A 23365-nucleotide genomic window follows, 5' to 3' on the forward strand; every position below is an offset into this window, starting at 1 on the left:
AGTTAACAACAGCTGATACTTCCTCTCAGACATTGTAGAGCAGCGGTTCTCAACCTGAGGGTCGCGACCCCTTTGGCGGGCGAACGACCCTTTCAGGGGTCGCGTTGCCTAAGACCGTCCTGCATATCAGATATTTACATTACGATTCATAACAGTAGCAACATTACAGTTATGAAGTAGCAACAAAAATAATTTTATGGTTGGGTCACAATATGAGGAAACGTATTTAAAGGGCCAGAAGGTTGAGAACCACTGTTGCAGAGTGATGTATGTTTAGTAGCCTCAACCTTCCATTAGTTAAAAGTATGTAGACTTCCTGGGACAAAGTGGAGGCCCGTTATATATATTTACCAGTCTCAACTGGAAACACCTTTCATATAGAGGAGATGCAAGCCAGCTGTTAGCTAGGGGATTTGTGGTGATTTGTGTTTACTGTCAAAATATTTCTCTTCTGAACTGTTTCTGGCCCTGAAGGAAGTTCATGTAATTCAACATCTGTCTTATAAAAAAAAAGTGCTTTTACATATGTTCATTTTCTCTTGTTGTTATTCCTGGGAATTGAAGTTTAGGAGATGAGGACTCGATAGGGTGTGTTTCCTCTTGGACACCAGTAACCCTACTGTGCAGTCAAATGGTGAGAACTTCTATGTTTACCTGCTGCACTTAGGACCAGAAGTGGTCCTGGAGCCGCTGCTCCTCAAGTCCTTTGCCTCCTGTGCTTGGAAACACCTCTGACTCCAGCTACCAACTGTCTCCTATGAAGAAAATGTGCCTGTCACTTTAAGGTCCTACTCCCGGCCCACTCAGTCACAGGGAGTGCTCCAATACCATGCCCTGACCAGGTTCCTGTGCCTCAGGCTGAGCCCTGGGACCGGGAGAGACAAGAGAGGAGCAGAGGGCAGCCTCCGCTGTGCACCCACACCCGGGGGTAAAGCTGAGGCCACAGCCTGACTCATGATTCCCAGGACAGGGGGCTAAATACAAGCTCATGTCCTGCCCCACATCCAGCTTGACCTGCCCCTGGCTCACCTAATCTTCCAGGGCAGGGCTACACGCTCAGGATAAATGACACGTACACGTGGCTGACAAGGTTCTGTCGATGGTCTTTTAGAAGAGAGAGAAGAAACTTACTAGTATTCCAGGCAAAGCTTTGACATGCCTCTCTCCCATCTTCCTCTCCATATCTCTCCCGTGTTCTGGTGCCTTCTCTTCCACTGCTGACTAGGTTTTCCATTGTCCTCATGCTCTCCACTGGCTGAGCAAACGCTGCCCACTCCTGCCTTCCCCTCCAGGTCTTCATGCTTCACACATAAAATTCCATCCTCCTCGTGATTTGAACTCAGCTAGGTAGAAGTAAAACCTTTTTGAAAACTAATTCATACTAAGGGGTGAGTGGCAACCAGTCCTCACTCTCTTCATCTTCTCTACAGGTTTTTCTTTGGTAACTGAAATGTATCTCTTGTTGGTGGAACCGGAGTCAGCCCTGGGAGCAGAAAAGAGCTATTGTGAGGCAACATGGCCCGCCTGCTGCTCCTTAAATCTTACCTCCTGCTTCTCTACTAGGAAGTGACTATAAAGAGAATGAGTCTTCAGAAAGCAGCTGCCCCCATCCCCACCCCCGGGCGCACCTAGCTTCCTTCGTGGGGCCTCAGCCTCATCCTTCATAGAAGGTGCCGGTGCCACTGCAGATGTACGTGGACGGGCTCTGCTTCTCCCAAAGGCAACTAAGGCCCCGAACCCACTATGTCCAGACCCCAACACTTGGGAAGGACACACTTTTCAGCTAAGGCAGACCCGGACCTGAAGATTCCCCTACAGAAGGTCCAGCCATTCAGGACTTCTGTTATTCCTGCTAACCTCAGGGCAGCTTCTGCTCTGCCCAGTTCCTGCACACGCACACACACACACACACACACACACACACACACACACACACCGCCTTTCCAGGAAGCCCAGCCTTGCCCCTCTTCCTCTGGCATCTGACACTAGGAAGGGCATTCACAGTGAGACCCAGGCTACTATTCAGGATGAGGCCCAGGCCCAGCATCACCAAAGACACCTCCAGCCCCACCAGCCCAGGGAGGGGAAAGAGAGAGTGGGAGAGCCTGGGAGAGCCTGGTTGCTGGTGGGTTGCTGGGCTTCAGGCACACCCAGACCAAGCCATCTTATGAAATTTCTCACTTCTCCCGCATCTGTTCCCCTGCTTATCAAGTCGGTGAGGAAAAAGTATTACCTAGCACCAGAAATGTGTCAGACTAACTCTGGGGCAGGTTTTACCTGATTACAACACCAGCGGGTCATTCCTGGGCCGTTTCCTCCCCAGCTCGATACTCAGGCTCCTGGCAGGCTGGCTGCTTACACTGAATGTTAGAAAGCCTGCTGCCCATAGTATCAGGTCTACAGCTTCTTTTTCCATCTGCTGGGATAAATAAGAGCTGCTTCCTTTCTAAGCAGCAGATCAGGCACTCTCCAGACTCCCAAAAAGAAAAGAAGGAATAATAATAGTCATGTGAGTTTGAAACTCTAATCTCTCTTTTCCACCCCAACCACAACCAACCTGATTGACAAGCTGGGCTGAGGTTGAGGAATTAGAAACTGAGCTGGTTCCTCGTTTCTATTGACTGAACAATTTCCTTTCTCCTTCTGTATACAGCATTTCTTTGTTTCTCTTCCCTGCTTCACCTCACCCAGATCTTTATCATGTCCTATACCTGACACCAAATCAAAGAAGAAACCCAGAGGAGGCCAATTGTAAGCTATTGAGTAGGCTTTCATGTGTGACATTTATTTTTTCAAATTGAAGAGTCACATTTATTGCAAATCCGGGACTATGAGGGGGCATTTCGCTCTCCCAATTCCCATAGTCCATGTGTGACATTTTTATGATAAGGCCCAAGTGACCATATCCAATGAGCAGAGCCAAAAGAAATCTTGGAAAAAGGCAAGATTCCTGAGGAATTCGTAGTTCCCAGATTCTTCCCCAACCCTCTCTCCTCCCATCCCCCCACCAACTCTCAACACATACCCACATCCACACACACACATATCCACACACACTCACACACATACCCACACCCACACCCACACACATCCACACATCCACACACACACACACACACACACACACACACCCACACACCCACACACACACACACACACATACCCACATACACACACACACACATACCCACACCCACACCCACACACATCCACACATCCACACACACACACACACACACACACACACACCCACACACCCACACACACACACACACACATACCCACATACACACACACACACATACCCACACCCACACCCACACACATCCACACATCCACACACACACACACACACACACACACACACCCACACACCCACACACACACACACACACATACCCACACCCACACCCACACACATACACACACACACACACTTAAAGAAGACAAATAGGATTAAAGGGAAATGCTGCCATCATGCCCTACTTTCTCATGGCCTCTACTCTGAGTTCCTCTTAAAAAAAGAAAAAGGGGGAGCCCCTGACACTAAGAAGCTAACCTGGCCCCCACAACTAGGTCATGCTGTTCTCCTATTAGATATAAACAATCTCATAGGATCCCAACCTCAGATAAGGTTCCTCTGTGACCAAGATAAACGGAGGCAGAGCAAGGCCACTTCACAATTCTGTGTAAGCGCAGGCAGACACAAGGTCACCATGTCCCCCACCAAGTGCTGCACACCCTTTCTTGGCTGAAATGAGTGGCTACTATGTGTTTACCTATTTCCGCTCTGGTTTCCTGCTAGTCCCTCCCTATGGATAAAATGTACTGAGATGCACAGCCACAGAACTGTCCCCCTTTCTGAGAGTACCCCATAGAGAGCACACCTTGTTTCCTCAGACCCTCCCCAAATGACCCGACCCAAGCCCAAATGCTATCATAGGTTCTTTCTAACTCCCTTGGCCTGAGATACCTCACTGCTCCTCATGGTATGCTCTCCCTCACTGCAATGAGTCATGATCCCAATTTATTTATCTGCAGATGTGTTCCTGGGGGTCTTTGGTTGAAGGACATGACACTCTCCAATCACCCACCCTTATTTCCTCTCTTTGTGTATTTGTCACACACACACACACACACACACACATACACACACACACACATACGCGTTACCATGAAGTGGTTACCATGAAGTGGTTAAGAACAAGAGCTTTGGAGTCAAATACCTGGCTCCAAACCCCAGCTCTGCATGGCTTTGGCAGGTCACTCGGCCTCCCAGCAACTGCTTCAGGGAAACATGTCGATTCTCACACAGATCTGGGAGGGTCCTGCCAGATATGCAAAGTGTGCATTAGAATGGCTAACAGCCTGTCGGAGATACCGACAGGAAGTTGTACCATAAATCTGTTTTGAAGAACTCTACTTGGCCCATAATCCCTAGGAACATGCCAACTAATGTCATCTTGCTTCAATTTATCGCAGTAAGTTTAATGACCAAATATATTGGTCCAAATTAACTGGCCCTCAAACAATAGTTATGAGTAATAGCTTTTCAGCAAAACTCCTACTCCATAGTGGAAGAATGTACTAGGGTCATGAAGATAAGACATTTTAGTGGATACATCTCAAGTTCTGTGTTGTTGTTGTTTTAATCCTCACCCAAGGGTAGGTTTTTATTAATATTTAGAAAGAGAGGGAGAGAGAGAAAAAAACTTTGATCAGTTGCCTCCTGCACATGTCCTGTCCAGGGACCGAACCCACTACCCAGGTATGTGCCCTGACCAGGAATCGAACCCACAGCCTTTTGGTGTACAGGATGATGCTCCAACAAACTGACATACCCAGCCAGGGCTCTGTGTATTATTTTTAGCTACAAATGAGATCTCTGTCTATGCTGCCTTCACAGAAAATCTCATAATCTCCTGACAATGTTATATTCCAAGGGCAAACACACACACACACACACACACACACACACACACACACACACAGATATTGGAGTCAAAAGAGACCTGGGTTCAAGTCTTATCTTTCCCTCTCACTTACTTTAGGGAGTTACTCACTTGAATCTGTTTTTTCTTTGCAGTATGTATATACCTACATTTTTATTGGAAAGTTACAATAAAAAACACAAGGAAATTGACTAATAAGAAGCTAGCACTCAATTATTGTTATGCCCCACCCTTCACCAATCTCTCCCCCAAGGTCCAAAGTTACACACACTCACATACATACACCACACACACTTGCACACATCCCACACACATACATACAAGGTACAATTTTATTTGCATTTTCAACTTCAATAGCTGTCGGTGGAGCAATGGAGCCTTTGCCTGTACAGGCAGGGTCCCTGGGGAAGGGCCTCTTGGCTACATCCTTGTGAATGCTTTCAAGACTTATTAGGCCCTCTCAGCAGGGTACCTACACCAATTAAGGAGGCAATCGCTTAAATATATAAGGTACTAAGGAATAGATTTTTTAAAAGAAGTTTTGGAATGTGATTACAAAATTAATGATGAAACGTACCTGCCTGTGGCCCATCTTGAGAAGCATGGTAATGGCTTTTGAGAGCAACTGTGTATGTATAGGACTTGGGGAAAGTGAGGTTTCGAGTCTGGCAGAAAATGTCTCATCTCACCCAAGAGTCCACTCACAGAGCATTTGGGTGCCCCCAGGAAACCTGTCTGATAGAAGCTTGAGTAGAAGTGAGGGCATTAAGGGCAAAAAAAGAAAACAGAGAGGCTGTCTGGGAAAAGGTCAGAGACCAAATGAGAATGGGACATACTCTTTAGGGCCCTGAAGATACCTTTTCCAGGAACTAGGACCAAAATATAGCTCCAGGAAAACTACAACAAAGAATGAGAGAAGCCTAGATGAAGGAGATATTGTAAAATGATCTTGTGGACAGGAGACCCGAGTTTGCATCCTGAGTCTGCCACTCACTAGCGGAGGGACTTCTGGCAAGTCCCCCACCTGTTTTTAATCCCCACTTCCTCATCTACCCTGCTTATCTCAAGATTCAACAGGATCCATAGAGTGCATGTAAAAACACTACAAGCCATAGAGTGCGATGCATGGTAGTGTGAGAAAAAACACAATGAAATCTTATAGAACAGTCTTCATGCTCAGTACTGTGATGTCCAAATAACTCCATCCATATAATCCTTAGCAATTATGGCAGGCACATATACAATTCTCAAAAACCGTGGTCTCTTAGTGGCAGTTAATGGGAAATACACAGGGCAGGAATTAGGGGAAAACTCTGCTCCAAGGAGACCGAACTCCCCTGCTTGGGAGAGCAGCCCCATGCCTCCAGCCAGTCCCCGGGCTTCATTCCCATGAAGTCAGTGGCACAGTGAGGAAATAAAGGTCTTAAAAAATTATCTTGCCCTAGCCTGTTTGGCTCAGTGGACAGAGCGTCAGCCCTCAGACTAAAGGGTCCCAGGTTTGATTCTAGTCAAAGGCACACACCTCAGTTGTAGGCTTCTTCCGGTCCCTGGTCGGGGCACGTGCAGGAGGCAACCAATCGATATGTCTTTCTCACATTGATGTTTCTCTCTCCGTGTCTCTCCCTCTCCCTTCCACTCTCTAAAAATCAATGGGAAAATATCCTCGGGTGAGGATTAACAAAACAAAAAATGTTTTAATTATCTTCCACCTCAAGAAGTTTCATGAGTCATTTAAGTGATTTGGACATTATGTAGGTTGAAAGAATTATAAGAATTATCTGAAGAATAGTAATAGACATGGTATAGTGATTACTAGCATTTAAAAAATGCAGATGCTTTGTTAATAGCTGAAAATGCACATGGAGTTCCCATATGGCAGTAACTGTATGTCATTTCCATTGACTGAGAAATGGAATTCTCAAATATGGATTTTCAAGTTCCTTGCACATAGTCTCTTGCTTTATCCTCCTCAACCATAGCCAGGGACCCACAGCCTCCAAATTAAGGACTCCAGGGTTAGGGGTTGGTCATTACAATGGTTCACAAGAAGGGAATAGGCACACGACGATGAAGAGAACAAAACCATGATGTGGCCGAGGAGACCAGAGGCACGGGCACTTGCCACAGGCCTGGAGCGGCTTCCACAAGGTGGCCGGACACAGGAAGAGCAGAGGAGGAACCGAAGATGAGGAAGAGGGGGAGTGAGAGGGCTGGTCGCCTCTGTTTTGTTTTTAAGCTGTTTAGGGTTATGGATATTGAAATCAACACATCTGTAGGCCTCACACAACAGTAAACAAGATTGAGCACCCAAAGCTTTTTTATATTTTACTGCAGAGGTATTTTCGATGTATTATTAGTCACTATATAATTTGTAAACTGCTCATTCATACCCTACATGTACAAAATCATTTTACAAAAATTATTGAAAAAGTAGTAGATAATGTGTCTTCTGCTGGGATCTTACTGGAAGGTGTATCCGGGCAGGTGACAGGATTAGCAGCAGCAGCAGCCAGTACTGTGGCTGCCTCTCCATCTGGCCCTGTCTTCCGACCACCTCGTAAATTCCCAAGTCCACTGCATCTTGGTTCTTCACCTTTCTCCCCTCTTCTGCCGCTGTCTTCTCACTGGGACCAGCCTCTTCACAGATTGGCCATGCAGGATAAACGAGGAATAGAAATACATCTTCGTACCTTTCTCTCCCTCCAGGGAGAACAATTCTGGTTCTCTGGGACATTCAGCAATCTTATTTCCAGTGGACTTTTTTATCCCACAATGAACCACTTCAAACTTAAATAAATCTCCTTCAATTAGAGTTCTCAAGTAGCCTGCATGAGAGCTTTTGAGTCTTCCTTTTACACTTAGTCCTTCAAGTATCTATTACAATATTTTAACCTTCGTGATCAAAACAACTAAGAACGCTGTTTTGTTACTATTGCGTTATGTTCCATCTCACCAGGAGCTCTACTAAGAAAATACAAAAAGGAAAAGTTCAGCTCGATAATCAGCTGCAGCACGTTCTTACTGTGTGCTACTAGGGGAAGTCTCTAGGCCAAAATTATTGCAATCAGATATCCAGTTCTTCCGAACATCACCAGGCAATCCAGGGTCATGGGCCAGACCAGAAGTCCACCGTGATGTTGACATATAAAGGATTGTAATCCACGGATAGTAATTTATAAACACAACTGTTCAACCCATCTGTCCTCCAGACTCGTGACACCTGATGTAAGAGCTTCATCCTAAAGATAAAAAGAGCAAATGTGTAAGACAAGAATTTAACATATATTTCCATCGCTTTTTGCCTTGCCATAGAATTTCACAAAAGCATCTAGGTAAATTATTATACCCGTTGGGTTTCTTACTGCAAAAAAGTTTATTGTTCCCACCTAAGGTAACAGACATCAATGACAGCCATGTGTTCCTGTGCCTGACTCCATGTGAGACCCTGGAGACCAATGATGAAGTGTCATGTAATAATGACACTTGCATACAGTGAGCCCCTAGCCCAGGGGTGGGCAAACTTTTTGACTCGAGGGCCACAATGGGTTCTTAAACTGGACCGGAGGGCCGGAACAAAAGCATGGATGGAGTGTTTGTGTGAACTAATATAAATTCAAAGTAAACATCATTACATAAAAGGGTACGGTCTTTTTTTCAGTCCGAGGGTGGACACTCTAGCCCAGGGGTGGGCAAACTTTTTGACTCGAGGGCCACAATGGGTTCTTAAACTGGACTGGAGGGCTGGAAAAAAAGCATGGATGGAGTGTTTGTGTGAACTAATAAAAATTCTCAAAGTAAATCATTACATAAAAGGGTACGGTCTTTTTTTTTTTTTAGTTTTATTCATTTCAAACGGGCCGGATCCGGCCCACGGGCCATAGTTTGCCCACGGCTGCTCTAGCCTATGGACAGAGGATGTACAGGTACAATATACACTGATACAGTGTGGTATGTGTCGTCCCCTGCTAACAGGTCCTTGTATAGGCTTCAGGGGATCTATGAATCCTCCACTGTTGTTGCGCCTGTATGCAGGGAGTGTACATAGCTTTCCTAAGAATCTCAAAGTCAGAATGTACAGAGAGCAGGATGAATTAAGGGCACCTCACTTCACGATGGAGTCTGGAGAGGGGTTGCAGAGAAGGAAAATTTGAGGCTTAAAAGAGGAGAAATTCACTACATGAAGAAGGTGAGGCAAAGGACTCCCAGGAAGAGAAACCACCCTGGGCAAGATGCACAGACATGCAAACAGCCGAACGCATTTGAAGAAGAAGAAGCAAGTGTGTGGCCGGAGCCTGGGATGTGGGTAAAGTGGGTGGTGAACTGAGCTGGTCCCAAGAGCCCAGCAGAGAAAAGCAATCCACTTCAGTGACAATAACAATGTGCATGGAGACCAGAAGCACAATGTTGAGCTAAATCAAGTCAGGGGAAGATAATACAGCAGGATTTCACTTACAGAAAATTGAGAAACATGTAAATTAAACCGTCTTTTGTGTAGGGATACAAATATGTGGGAAAACAAGAAAACCAAGAAATGGCACAACTAATTATAATTATCACAAAATTTCAGGAAATTGTTGCCTCCTGTCATGGGGGGCAGATATGAGGAGAGCCACACAGGTAATAGACATACATTGGGTGGGGGACACCACTAGTGTTCATGGTATCAAGAATCTTCAGATTTTTCATATAATTTGTAAGTATTCTTTTTTATCTATTCAATAATAATTTTTTTTATTTAAAGAGAAAGATGCACATGGACAGAGCCTATGGACAGAGACTAGTAAGACAAAGGGAAAATAGAAATATTTGTTTTGTTAAAGTGGTAGATTTTAACAAAAAGGCTAAAAGCCCACTAATATTGTTTTAAAATATAGACTTCAGAGGGGTGGAGGCAGGCTAGAAAGGGTCAATGGGGGGGGGGGAAGGGGACATTTGTAAGACTTTCAACAATAAAGATTTAAAAAGAAAAATGTAGACTTCAACAAAAGGGCCGAAAGCCCTTTAAAACTATTGGAAAAGTGAGGGGAGCCCTGATTGGGTGGCTCAATTGGTTGAAGTGTTGTCCACACACTAAAAAGGTTGTGGGTTCGATTCCCTGTCAGGGCACATATGCAGGTTGTGTATTCAATCCCTAGTCGGGGCACACTGGGGAGGCAAGTGATCGATGTTTCTCTCTCTCATTGGTGTTTCTCTCTCTCTCTCTCTCTCTCTCTCTCTCTCTCTCTCTCTCTCTCTCTCCTTTCCTCTTTCTGCAAATCAATAAAAACATATCCTCTGGTGTCTGTCTAAAAATTACCCAATAAAAAAGCGTTGAACGAAATAAATAGGCTCATCTGATCGGATTTCACAGCATCCAATACTGACAGAAGGAACTAAGCAGGTAGCCGGCAAGGCTCGGAAGCCAGGACTTACCGCCCTATGTTCACCTCATTGCCTCGGTCTCTAGTGTGAAAGATCATTGTATATTTGCCCACATCAGGCATCGGCCGGATTATTTTCATTCTATGAAGTTCAACCCTAGAAAAAGAACACAGGTGGTTAAAAAAAATTCTAGTCTACTTACCTACCACTAGGCACTTAAACAGAATCATTTGTAAAAATTTATACACAGGTGCACACACACTCAGAGTCACACATAGCTTGCTTATCTGCATATTAAAGAAAGAATTTTCTTAGAATGTTGGGCCTCAGGCAGTAAGTCCATCAAAAAAAATCACACTTAACATTTACTTTTGGGGTACAAAGGAGATATGTCAATTTATAGTGTGTTATTTTTCCAAAAGCAACTGAGAAAGTACATGTTTTAAAACATCATGATTTAAGGTATATAAATGTCTAATCACTATGTTGTACACCTTAAATTAATATAATATTGTATGTCCGTTGTAATTGAAAAATATTTTTTTAAAGTGTGACAAATAGAAGAATCAAGTCTCTTAGGATCCCAATTTACTTAGCACTTCCTCCTTTTTCCAAAGTAATGACAAGCTATAAAGCCCATGAACCGAGGTTCAAATCTAGACTTTGTTCTTTACAATCTTGGTAAGTCGGTTCATTGTTCTAGGTCTTGGTTTCCCATCTATAAAATACCCAGGGTGTTATAGAGGTGATCAGACAGGCTCAAATGAGAGCGTCCACAGGAGCATGCTTTGCAAACCCCAATGTAATATATAAGTGCAAAGAAGGGTGGTGACTGCTGCACAGATGAGCCAAAAAATATTTAGTAAATAAATCTCAACCAACTTTTACGTTAAAATCATCTAGTCAGCCGAACCGGTTTGGCTCAGTGGATAGAGTGTCAGCCTGCGGACTCAAGGGTCCCAGGTTCAATTCCAGTCAAGGGCATGTACCTTGGTTGCGGGCACATCCCCAGTAGGGGGCATGCAGGAGGCAGCTGATCAATCTCTCTCATCGATGTTTCTAACTCTCTATCCCTCTCCCTTCTTCTCTGTAAAAAAGTCAATAAAATATATATTTAAAAAAATCATCTAGCCATCCACGGCATTGGTTGAGAATCATTCTGAAGGCCCTGACGTTCTTATCAAACAAAAGCAAAACTTGGTGCTCCCCTGGACCTGGCAGCCAAGGAGCGGTGGGATAAAGGACAGTGATGATACATGATCAGTGCAAAATTCTACTAACCATCCATCTGGGCAGCAAAATGGACTTGGGGAACATGATGGATGTCGTTTACCTCTAGCCTTCGCTACTCTTGCCCTGAAATCGAGTGGATACCCTTTGTCCACTTCAAAAGGCCCGGCCACATAGGCCTTGAAGAGCTGTTGCCGTCACATGGCCACTCCTATGGAGACTTCAGTCAGGGAAATCCACTCCCCTCCTGCCAGAAACATCCCAGACTCCAAGCCTACACATGGGGACAAGACCAGCAGGGAGCCTTGGCTTCTTTAGGCTGAAGCAAGGGGAAAGTCTGGCAGTCACATATACGTTAATTCAGAACCGCAGCTGACAGAGTTCCTTCCCAAGAGACAACAGCAGGAGGAAAAGGGGGTCCCCAGGAAGGCCTTATTATTATAAGTCTAAAGACACTGGCCCCAGCCTGCTGGTGTGGCTCAGTGGTTGAGCATTGACCTGTGAACCAGGAGGTCACAGTTCGATTCCCGGTCAGGACACATGCCTGGGTTGCAGGCTCGACCCCCAGTGTGGGGCGTGCAGGAGGCCACCGATCAATGATTTTCTCTCATCATTGATGTTTCTGTATCTCTCTTCCTCTTCCTTCCTTTCTGAAGTAAAAATACATATTTTTTTAAGATACTGGCCCTAGGCTCTTGAATAATTACTTATCTCTGGGAGATAGGGATACTAATAGCTATCTGGCTACGAAACCCTGCTCAGGAGAGGGAGCTAAGAGAAGAGGTCAGATATATTCTTCCTGAAGCCCTCAGAGCAGAGAGCAGTCCAGGAGAACCTGAGGGTAATGCTAGCAGCCCGGAGGTCGGCCTGGGCGGCAGGCAGCAGCTGCTCCCTGGGTATGCAGGGCTGGCTAATGCCTGAGAGGACCTCTAGGCCAGTTCCAGGTGTGCAGTCCACAGGTTGCTGGCACTCCCTGCCCTGGGCACTGGGAACTGGGCAGGATTCCCTGGGGTCTGAGAGAAAGCATAGGCTTATAACAAGCTCTCTGGCCACTTTCCTCAAATTACAGCTTTGCATTCACTGGTGAGACCTTTCTCAGTAAGCAGTGCTCACTGACAAGGCCACAGAGACCTCCGTCAACACTGCAGGCCCCTAACACCTGCAAGCCAGGAGCAGGCACCTTCCATCATTTCCACGCTGCCAGGGTCAAAGAGCAATCTGGGCTTCTTCCCTCCACCCCTGACACCCTTTATGCCCAAATCTGCGGCCTTGTGCCCTGCTGGACTGGCATCTATAGGAACTATAACACACAGGTTTCTAGAGCCCTCACTGACCACAGAGCTCCGTGAAGGGGACCTGTCTCTGTTGTTCACCTGAGTCTGAGGTCATCGTCTTCGCCTCCCCATCCCCAGTAGTTGTTAGAGAATCCATTCACCTTGAAAAATTGCTCTCGGCTTAGGGCAGTAACACCCCCAAAATATCCGTTGTAACGCAACCTGGAGCAGAAGAGAGGAGAGAAAGGGTAAGAGCATTAGCGCAAAGGCTTTTTGTTCTCCACAGACGCTGGGAAGTCTCTGATTCGGGGCCGGCATTCTAGGAACACTTGAAGACCATGCACTCCACCCATCCATGCCTGCTGGGCACCCGCCTCCTGACATTCCTGGCCTTGCCTTCTGGCCTCCATTCCTGTCTAGACAAGTGCTCACATCTCCTCGCTAAGCAACGGTGCCACCCACCTGTTATTGTTAATGTTTAATGTTTGTGTGCAGAGGTCTACAGAAGTACCTGTAAGTGTGCACCATAGGATGTGGATGACAGATTTCATCCCATGTGCCAATCCAATGTGTAGCTGTAGCTACAGGGCACTGGGTTAAAAAGGATTCTGAAGCTGCACCCAGGTTCAGCATGAATAAGTGTCATAGAGAATATACTGGTATTTTTACTCTCACTTTGTTTTGGGTGGGGGTAGAGAGCAGGAGACAGTTCCTGCTCACACATTGTGTGCAAATTTCCATTTCCAGCATGCAAAGCTCCATCTCAGTGTCTGTTCCTGAAGAACCCAATACACCTCAACTTACCTGATGTTTCTGGTTTGAGCAGTTAGGTAGATGATAGTGGCTTTCACAGAAACAGAGTATATAGAACAATAACTAGGTTTTGAAAGGAAGACAGTAAATTATGTTTTGAATAAGTGGAGTCTGAAATATATCTCAGATCTGCAAATAAGACTCTTTTCAGCCTGGCCAGTGTTGCTCAGTGGTTGAGTGTCAACCTATGAACCAGGAGGTCATGGTTTGATTCCCGATCAGGACACATGCCCAGGTTATAGGCTCAATCCTTACAAGGGAGCCTGCAGGAGGCAGCCTGTCAATGACTCTCTCTCATCACTGATCTTTCTATCTCTCCCTCTCCCTTCCTCTTTGAAATCAATAAAAAAAAAATTTTCTTAAAAAAAAGATTCTTTTCAGTTTTAAAAATAAAGCTATGGAGAAGAGGGTAAAGGGGAGATAAATGGTGGTAGAAGAAAATTTGAGGTGGTGAACACATAATACAATATACAGATGATGTATTGTAGAATTATACACTGAAACCTATATAATTTAATTAACCAATGTCACCCCAATAAATTCAATAAAAAGGAGATGAATTTGGTTCAGAACTCCTTACAGCCAGAAGAAAAAGAGGACACATTCAATCCCCTGATTCACATTAGGAAAACCTGCCAGGTACTCAAAAAAAGACAAACGCTGATAGTTATAAAAGAAATGTCTGGCCAGTTACAATAGCAAGTCCAAACAGCAATATTTGTACAGGGGCTGTTTTTGTTTTTATTTATTTATTTTTATTGATTTCAGAAAGGAAGGGACAGAGAGAGATAGAAACATCAATGATGAGAGGATCATTGATAAGCTACCTCCTGCATGCCCCCTTCTGGGGATCAAGCCCAAAACGTGGACATGTGCCCTGACTGGGAATCAAATCGTGAGCTCCTGGTTCATAGGTTGAAGCTAAACCACTAAGCCACACTGGCCAGGCCAGGAGCTGTTTTTAGAGTGAGTAGCCTCTGATGAAATCCATGATTGTGACATGGAAGTTTTATTCAAAATCAATTCCCAGGAGCAATGCCCCAAGAATTCAGTTTTTTGTGGTATAGCTTAACATAAAATCTAGAATTCCAACAAAAGGCCTGCCCTTAAAACAATCCTGTTATTTGCACTGGAAAAATAAACCCTGTGCAATTGTAATTTCTCACCACAGATGTTTACTTAGTATCTATGTCAAAGGTTCAACATACAGATATGCTGAGTTGTAGATAGTGCCAATGTATCAATACAAAAGTGAACAGATGGTTTTACATGTTCATGAAAATACACGGTGCCCAACCATGATACACTGCTTTCTTCACGGCCAAGGTGGTTCAGAGAACAAAAGACAAAACCTCCAGATAATGAGATTCAGATCCATGATTCTCTTCCAGAACCTCCCCAGCCCTGTGGACCCACCACACCTGCCTCATTCAGGCACATGGCATCTTCACCCCCTCACAGCTTTTTCTCCTCCTCCCTCCCCCAGTCCTTACCAAGTGCTCATAGTTAAATTTGCTAAAGTTAAGTGCAAAACTGATGCAACTCCACTGTAGCTGTCTCCCCACCAGCACACAACAGGGAGCCCTTTGAGGGCAGGCAGCACGCCTATTCAAAGTGGTCTCATGGCCTGGAGTACAGTAAGCACCATAGACTTGAGCACATGGGAATGGCAGGCTCTGGGGGAAGCTGACAGATAAGTGTGCACACACACAAGCAAATATAGTTTCATTCGTAGAGAATTTTCTTGGTCACTATTTCCCCTGGGCTGCGCTTAAATAGGAGCTGGTATAAAATAAGGTTGAAAAGTGGATATGCCTTTCCTGGGAGGGAGGGGGGCACAAGAAATGGGGAATGAAGACAGAAATGGGGTGCCTAGCACTTCCCATGGTGGCTTTGAGAAAAGGAACTTGTCCTGGGTGTTCTGGCTCCTGAGCTGACTGCCCAGTAGATACTCCCCTCCCTACTCTCCCTCAGAACTCGGGGAAGATGCCGACATCCCATTCTCACTCAGAGACCTAAGAGCTGTTGCCTCCAAGAGGGGAACTCAAGGACAGACAGGTAAGTTACTTGAATTCTGCACAGTGGGGACAGTGATATGTCATGTGCCGTTTTTCCTAGTTCTCATTTTCCTAAGACACTCTGGGCATGACATCGCGCAGCCTGGGTGACAACAGGGCGAGCAGGCCAGGAGCAGAGCCGCCTTACCTGTAGCCAGTGCTGTTCCTGCCCACCACCAGGTGCTTGGGCTGATCCTCACACCTGTAAAGATTCAGGTCATTCTCGGGCACCAGGTCCACATCGTGGAAAATAAAGCAGTCCCACATTTCATCCTTGAGAGCTTCTATATAGCCCACATTCAAGAGTTTGGCTCGATTAAACTTTTTACTCCCAGCCTGTAGATAGAGAAGTGGAAAGTTGAAAAGCTCCTGAGACGATTTCACAGTGGGCCCCCTTCAGTTCAGATGCAGGAGCTGCTATGAATTACTCCTGCTACTCACAACTAGTGACAGGAAGAAGTGACAGTAGGCGCAATAACAGTAAAAGACAGTCCGTTCCTTAATGTTTCATACAAACTTAAATTCCATACCTGAAAAACATACCTTGAAATGAGTTGTCGTTTAATGGGTATAGATCAGGGGTGGGCAAACTTTTTGACTTGAGGGCCACAATGGGTTCTTAAACTGGACCGGAGGGCCGGAACAAAAGCATGCATAGAGTGTTTGTGTGAACTAATATAAATTCAAAGTAAACATCGTTACATAAAAGGGTACGGTCTTTTTTTTCAATAGTTTTATTCATTTCAAACGGGCCGGATCCGGCCCACGAGCCGTAGTTTGCCCATGGCTGGTATAGATTCTCAGTTTTGCAAAATGAAAAGGTTCTAGAGATAAGGTGCACAATGTGAATATACTTAACACTACTGAAGTGTACACTTACAAATAGTTAAGGTGGTGAATTTGTATTATGCATAATTTTCTACAATTTTTAACCCATATAGAGTCCAAAAAATTGTATACACACTATAACAGCTGATAGCTCAATTTTGAAAATGAAATGTATTTTAATAAACACTGCCTTTACAATTATTCAAAGTGTGTGTATACATTTTGGGGGGATTCCACATATATATATATTTTTTCAAATGGATGTGAGGGCGATCTGGCTGCGACATCTGTCACCCCGTTGATTGCCAGGGTTGATTTGGCTAATCTGGCTGGCTAGGCGGGTGTCCCCTTCCTTCCTCACCGCTCCATGCTCATCCCTCCCAAAGTCGCACGCTTCTTCGTCAAACGGGGTGACCTTCCCCAACAGAGAAGAGGACTTCTCTTCAGTCAAGGGTATATGTGTAGCTTCACTCCTCTGCCAGAACCTCCAAACAAGCTTTCAAGGTCCCATAGTTTTAAAATACAAGTGAAAATAACTCAAAAAATTTAAAATATATCTTTATTCCGTGTAAAACTACAAAACCTTTCTTACATACTAGTCAAACTGATAAGTATCATTGTCTCACTGTTCAGCTCTAAGCTCATCCCAATCTTATCCTACGTAATCAATTTACACTAAGCTTCCAAGACATATAGCTTGCCAGAAAAGACCAAGAGTTCGTGAGCTGCCTTAGCCAGTTGGCTCAGTGGATAGAGCGTTGGCCTGTGGAGTAAAGGGTCCTGACTTTGATTCCGGTCAAGGGCATGTACCTTGGTTGCAGGTTTGATCCCCGACCTTGGTTGGGGAACATGTGGGAGGCAACCAATCAATGTGTCTCTCTGGCATTGATGTTGCTCTGTCCCTCCCCGTCCCTTCCACTCTCTCTAAAAATCAATGGAAAAATACCCTCAGGTAAGGACTAACCTAAAAAAAAAAAAAAAAATTAAAAATTTAAATTTAAAAAAAAGTTTCTGACCTATACACAGAGAAGGTTACTGATAGTATTTCTAAGCTACTTAAAAATCACTGTAAGAAAATTCTGTTTTCATGTTTAACAGCAGAAGCTAATCCCCACAGTGACCCCCCAGAAGGGATTCATCACTGGGTAAGAAAAGAACACATTTCGACCAGTAATAAGATCAGAAGTAAAGCATGAAAAAGATTTCACAGCATTCATATTTTCATGGCTGTTTAGATCAAATTCCTTCAGAATAAATTCCAGTTCAATAAACAGTTTATCATAACAAAAATATAGGCAGTTCTCTCAAGTTCCCACAGTACTCTCCTGAAAAGAATAACACAAAGCAAACATTTTTCTACTCATGAAATATATATATTGGGTGTAGCTGTCCTGAGAAAAAAAACTCAGAGTGACTAACCATGTTAAAAGCAAAAATAATTATAAAACAATATAATAATAGTAAAATTTTGTTTCAAATACTAAAATAATAGGCATAGAGGTATTGTATATATACATTAATTTTCAAAAGCCCCAGTTTATTATAAAATATACATTGCAGAGCTATACATACCCTCTGATGTGTCAAAAGTTTTCATTAAACAAATATTACTGGTTATAACCAATAGCAAGGATGCAATTAATGATTTCTGCTTGCATTTTTTAGCATTTGTAAGGATTTGAGGGGAAATTTTTGGAAGGCCCAGGGCAGTTTTGAAAAGCTAGACATGGACGTTTCAGTTGATGCCTTATTTTTCTTTCAATAAACATTAATACCAAATAAAGATATCTTTAATTACGCACTCCACTTTGCACTAAACTCTTCAAAAGCGAACACTGACACTGTGTTCCCACTAAATCATGCTTCTGGATGCCAAATAAATAAATCAAGAAACAAGAAAAGGGAGGGGAGGGAAGAAAGTGAAAACTAAACATGTTTTACATAACAAATAGTGGCAAACTTAAAGGCAGGATGGTGGAGAGGGTCACAGAACTCCATGATGAACACACAGTGGTCTGTCAAATCCTGCTAGCTCCCCAGTGAGTAGCCACACTCAATAATGCAAAACAATTCCAACGTCTCATTGTGTAGTGTGTAACGAACAGAGGGAAGCGTAGGTCTATGTCAGGGGGAAACTGCAGGGCAGCCATTGGCGAACATGGAAGGGCTCACAACAAAACAGGCCTCCTCCAGAGCTTTAGTGAAGGGGCAGTGAAGTTTCCCAGCACTTAGCTCCATCACTCCACACTCTGGGACAAGAATTTCTTTCACTCCTTTCAAGGATGAACAAGGTAAGAGATCCCTCCTTTGACAACAGTGTGATGTGCCTTTTAACCAAGACGGACAGGTGGCCAAGTACCTCAGAGAGGGGAGAATCTGAGGCAGAGCCCTGGTCTGTCCCCACACTCACCTGGTGGATGATGTAGATGCCATATTCCAGCTGCTGCCTCTGCAAGAAGGGATGAAGGTGTTCTAGCAGGTACATCAGGTGTCTCTCTCGGTTCCGGTGTGGAATGAGGATGGCAACCCGCTGTAAAGCCTTACATTCCTCGGGGTGATACCGGCCTCTGTGCACTTTGGGATTTTCTGCCTGCACGTCTTCCAGAGTAAGATCTGGTTTGAAAACGAGCTTGTCCTGACCTCCTACCATTAAAACAGAACACAAGAAACAACAGTAGCTCTCTCCTTAAGTGTTGATAGGCTGGCATGAGCGAGTACACACGTAAGCATTTAGAACATTGCCTGGCACTGTATGAGTGCTAGCTTCTATTATTACTACTTCAAAGCCTCATTTGGTCATAAACTACAACTGCAGAACAATATGACTCAGGTTTTTGGCTACAAAAGCCAGAAAGCGACATATAAGAGCATTCCCTTGTGGCTGGATAGCCAACTTCAGCTCAGTGATTCAGCCATAAATTAGAAATGCATTCTGTCCTGATGACCCTGATGAAAAGCAGAGGGCAAGACTAGACTAACTTCAAATGTGCTCTACCCACTTTTCCTTCTCAAAGTTCCAAAGGAGGGTGAAGCCTCTTACAAAATCAAGAGTGTTCTGTGGGATCAAGCTCATGGACGAGGCCCCTTGCCCACACCTTCCCTGGGCTCTTAGGAGCTATCCTAGCTCCTTGGAGGTAAAACAGCATAAGGATGTAGAAACTAGCCTCACTCCCTAACCCAGCGATGGCAGGCATGTGCCATCATAGCAGGCATCCCCGATGGAGCATTTGCTCTGCGAGTCCGGACACAGCCTGGTGGGATGAAACCCAGGAGCCGTCCATGGTAACCAATCGCATGCAAGACTTTGAAGATCAGGCTGAAGCCAGGGACCCTCCTCTTGGGTCTGAATGAACAGGGAACACTGGTAAGAAATGAGGCAGAGCGCAGAGAACTGAGACACACTTCCTTAAAGCTCCATATACACTGGTCAGGCTGCAAGATCTCATGTTGCTTGCAAGTAGTGCTCTCCTCTTCTGCACCAAACAATTGCAGGTCCTTCCAATGTATGTCACGGTGACCATCCCCTACCATGGCTGTGGCTGCTGAGACCAGGCTCCAGCGTCCATGAAGTAGTTAAAGACTCTACCAACAGCCCCAAGAGCAAGTGACTATTTCCAGCCACCTGAGGGGAGTAACTCCTGAAGGCTCTGCATGTGACCAGAGTCAGCAAGGCACCGAGGCCCTTAAAACAAACGCTAAGAAAAGGAGTAAGAAGAAAGGCAAGCTACCGGGGCTGCTGCCAGGCCACAGAGCTTCTGAGAGATGATGGTGTGGCTACTGAGGTGGTTTCCTGTGTAGCCTGTTAATAAACCCCATCATCCGAGTTAACCTGCTACGCCTCTCTTCTTGGCCCCTGAAAGAGCCCCGTGCAACAGGTCTGATATAAGCCAGTCCCTTGCTCACTTTCTCGTTGCCATAATTTTTTATGATCCTAACCTTCCAGTACCTGCTGCCACGTCCTCTATCAGCCTCCCTACAACCCTCAGTTTTTGTCCCTTCTGGCCCACCTTCCTCCATCTCTAATATGTCACCCTCTTTATCCAGGTCCTTGCTCAGTTTTGTGTCACTGCCCATCTATTTCTGTTGTGGTTAATCCTCACCTGAGGATATTTTTTCATTGGTTTTCAGAGAGAGTGGAAAGGGAGGGAGGAGGAGAGAGAGAGAAACATCAATGTGAGAGACACATCAATTGGTTGCCTCCTGCTCCCTCTCTGACTGGGGCCAGGGATCAAGCCTATAAACCAGGTATGTGCCCTTGACCAGGAATCAAACCTGCCACCCTTCAGTGCACAGGCCAATGCTCTAACCACTGAGAACGCAGGCCAGAGCTGCCCATCTATTCTTATAAATGCAGATATGGCTTAAATACGCTGTGAGGATTTTGAACAAGGAGGATAATACCGTCAGATTTGCATTTCAATAACTCATTTTCCTATCCCAGCTTGTGTAGTTTCTGAGAAGACTAATTCCCTCACACAATTCAGAGTAATGTTTTGGCTTTTCCATGACTAGGTAGAGAGAAGCATGCCAATACCAACACAGTACAAGACTGTGATTCAATTAGGAAAGCAGGTCTGCAGGTTTTTGTAAACAGCAAAAAGCCTCCGAAAAGCCCCAGGCTGCCCCACGGAGAGTTAATTTCATGTACACAGAGAGCCACCTCTGCAGGACAGGGAGGGGCACGGGCTCTGTAGGCTGGAAGGGCTCACCCTGCCTGCATCCTGCCCACATGCTGTGCCCGGGGACAGAAAGACAAGCGTATGAACACACTGTGGTCAGCACCACAACAGGAATATAGGCAGACACACAGGGAGCATGAGATGAACTCTGGGGCAGTCCCAGAAACCTTTCGGGAAGAGAAGTTATCTAAGCTAGACTTTTTGTGAATAAACAGGAATCCACCAGGCAGACATGAATTGAGAAAAAGGCATCCCGGAAAAGGGAACAATATGTAGGCTCAGTGCCTGACAGACCATCAGCATTTAATGTCCTAAAGAATCAGAGGTGTGCTGGAACCTTTGTGGGTTATAGACAATATCGCAGTGGGGTTGTTCTCTCTAATTAACGTGTTCGCTAAAACCAGTTCACTGTTGCTTTAAACAGAGAGGCAACACATCAAAGGGGAACATACAACGTATTTAAGAAATAACCGCTAAATGCAACACTGAAGGACGGACTCAATCCTGTCCTTCCACATCATACTTTTGGCCAAAGAGATGCTAGCAGGTGGGGCACAAATGGAGGCCTGACTGGCTTGTATTTCTCCACTTGTGGTCTGCAGATGCCAGGAGAGAAGTGCCCAGGCCAGCCCGTTGGTCCCAAAAGGATGAGAGACCTGTGGAGCAGGACCACCAGCCTAAACCAACTGACCCCAAGCTCACGCCACAGACTTGCGAGCTAAATAAATAATGCCTGTTGACGTGTGCAGCTGGATAATAACAGTGGATGTGCGCATATAGTGGAAGACTCTGCATCAGCCATATGGACACAGCTCACAAACATAACGTCGAACAACGGGAGTTCAGACACAAAGGAGTACACAGTGCATGTTTCCAAGTAGGCAGAGTTCAAAAGCAGGGGAATCTGTGGGTGGGTTACAATCCCAAAGTAAGGGTCGTGACTGAAAGAATGGGAACGTCTAGGGTCCCATGAAGATTCCATTTCATAATTTACATGCCGCTACACAGGTATGTTCATTTGGTGAAACTTAGTTGAGCTGGGCACTTCTGATCTTTCTACTTTTCTGTATATGTATCTAGTAAAAAAAATTTATGTAGCACTTGTGAAAAAGAAAGCAAGAAAGAAAAACAAATACTCACTGAGGTGTGGAGAGACGGAAGGGCAGTCGTCCAGGTCTGCTCTTTTCACAGAGGCTTCGTCAGCCAGAGTTTCTTTCTTCCCCAAAACCATGGCCTTTTTGAAAGTAGTAATGAAATCCTTTGCTTTAGGAATCTCCTGAATAGCACTGACAAAGTAGTTACTGGTGGCCCACCCCACCACCGTCAGGCATAAAGTAAAAAGCAAGAGTAACCGGAGTTTGTAGGAAAGGAAGGAAGTCACGTGGAAGCCCATGTCTTGTTATGTGAGCAGATGGGTCACTCCGCGTCACTGCAGCAGAAAGCTTCCAGTTCACCTTTTCCAATCCGAGTGCACACTCGGTGACAGCTGAAGACGCAGTGCCTGCTTGTGTTCAGTAGTTCTGCTCCAACAATCTCTGGAAGGCAAGCACAAAGACATGTTTCTGATGGAAATCCTACCCTGCAATGATTCACGTCACACGTCAGCGCGAACTGAAAACCTATCCCCCAGGGAACCTGACTGACAGTAATGGGAGTTCTCCAGCGAGGGTTTAGAGATCAGAAACTCAGAGACTTTCGAGGCAGAAGGTCCCAGCCATCTATTCATCATAGGAGTTCTCTCTGGGTCATCTCTGTCACCCAGGAAGAAAGCCATGCCCAGATATTAGGGGAGGAGAAAGCAGAGACAGGAAATGCCTCCTCAGCTTTGAGCTGGCACAGCCTAAAATACAGCCATAAGGGTCCTCTTCCTGGCACAGCTGTAAGAGAAGGTTAACAACCTGTGAAATATTGTTACGGAGAACAAGACAGAAGCTCTATCCTGTGAGAGTTAGAAAAATGTGTTCCTCAAAAACAGGGATGAAAAATCAAGGATTTTCACAATGAGGCACTTCATGGGCACATCCCAACAGGTGGGGGAGAGGGCAAGAAACATAAGAAAAGCCCAATGCAGGAGGTCAATCATCTACAAAAATAACAGGTAAAACTGGTTACGGTCAGGGGTTTTGATTCAGACAGAAACTCTAACTCCGCCACATATTGGCCCTGAAACC

The 23365-nt window shown here is 45.0% G+C and overlaps 1 protein-coding gene across 2 annotated transcripts; it reads right to left on the minus strand.

Moving 5' to 3' along the window:
- Nucleotides 1–7262: 7262 nt before the first annotated feature.
- Nucleotides 7263–22730, minus strand: B4GALT4 (UDP-Gal:betaGlcNAc beta 1,4- galactosyltransferase, polypeptide 4). 2 transcript variants are annotated; one of them, XM_015559264.1, is made up of 6 exons: nt 22335–22730; nt 18926–19158; nt 15836–16023; nt 12917–13039; nt 10365–10469; nt 7263–8191 (listed from the first exon to the last, which is right to left on the minus strand). In XM_015559264.1, exons 1-6 carry the CDS (start codon nt 22585–22587, stop codon nt 8059–8061), a joined length of 1035 nt encoding a protein of 344 aa, XP_015414750.1. In that variant the 5' UTR covers nt 22588–22730; the 3' UTR covers nt 7263–8058. The 2 variants fall into 2 exon arrangements, with proteins under 2 accessions (XP_015414750.1, XP_015414751.1); XM_015559265.1 differs by lacking the exon at nt 7263–8191 and having other exon boundaries at nt 10364–10469; nt 12979–13039.
- Between the last annotated feature and the right edge of the window lie 635 nt (nt 22731–23365).

The sequence above is a fragment of the Myotis davidii genome, unplaced genomic scaffold, assembly GCF_000327345.1.
Source record: "Myotis davidii unplaced genomic scaffold, ASM32734v1 scaffold2314, whole genome shotgun sequence".
Lineage (NCBI taxonomy): Eukaryota > Metazoa > Chordata > Mammalia > Chiroptera > Vespertilionidae > Myotis > Myotis davidii.

Excerpts from the sequence above, each read along its gene's own strand:
- B4GALT4 (XM_015559264.1), bottom strand. The coding sequence starts at position 22,587 with ATGGGCTTCCACGTGACTTCCTTCCTTTCCTACAAACTCCGGTTACTC. Across the intron at positions 16,024-18,925 it reads GCATCTACATCATCCACCAG|GCTGGGAGTAAAAAGTTTAA; the intron begins GTGAGTGTGGGG and ends CTCTATCTACAG. Across the intron at positions 10,470-12,916 it reads GACGATGACCTCAGACTCAG|GGTTGAACTTCATAGAATGA; the intron begins GTGAACAACAGA and ends TTCTTTTTCTAG.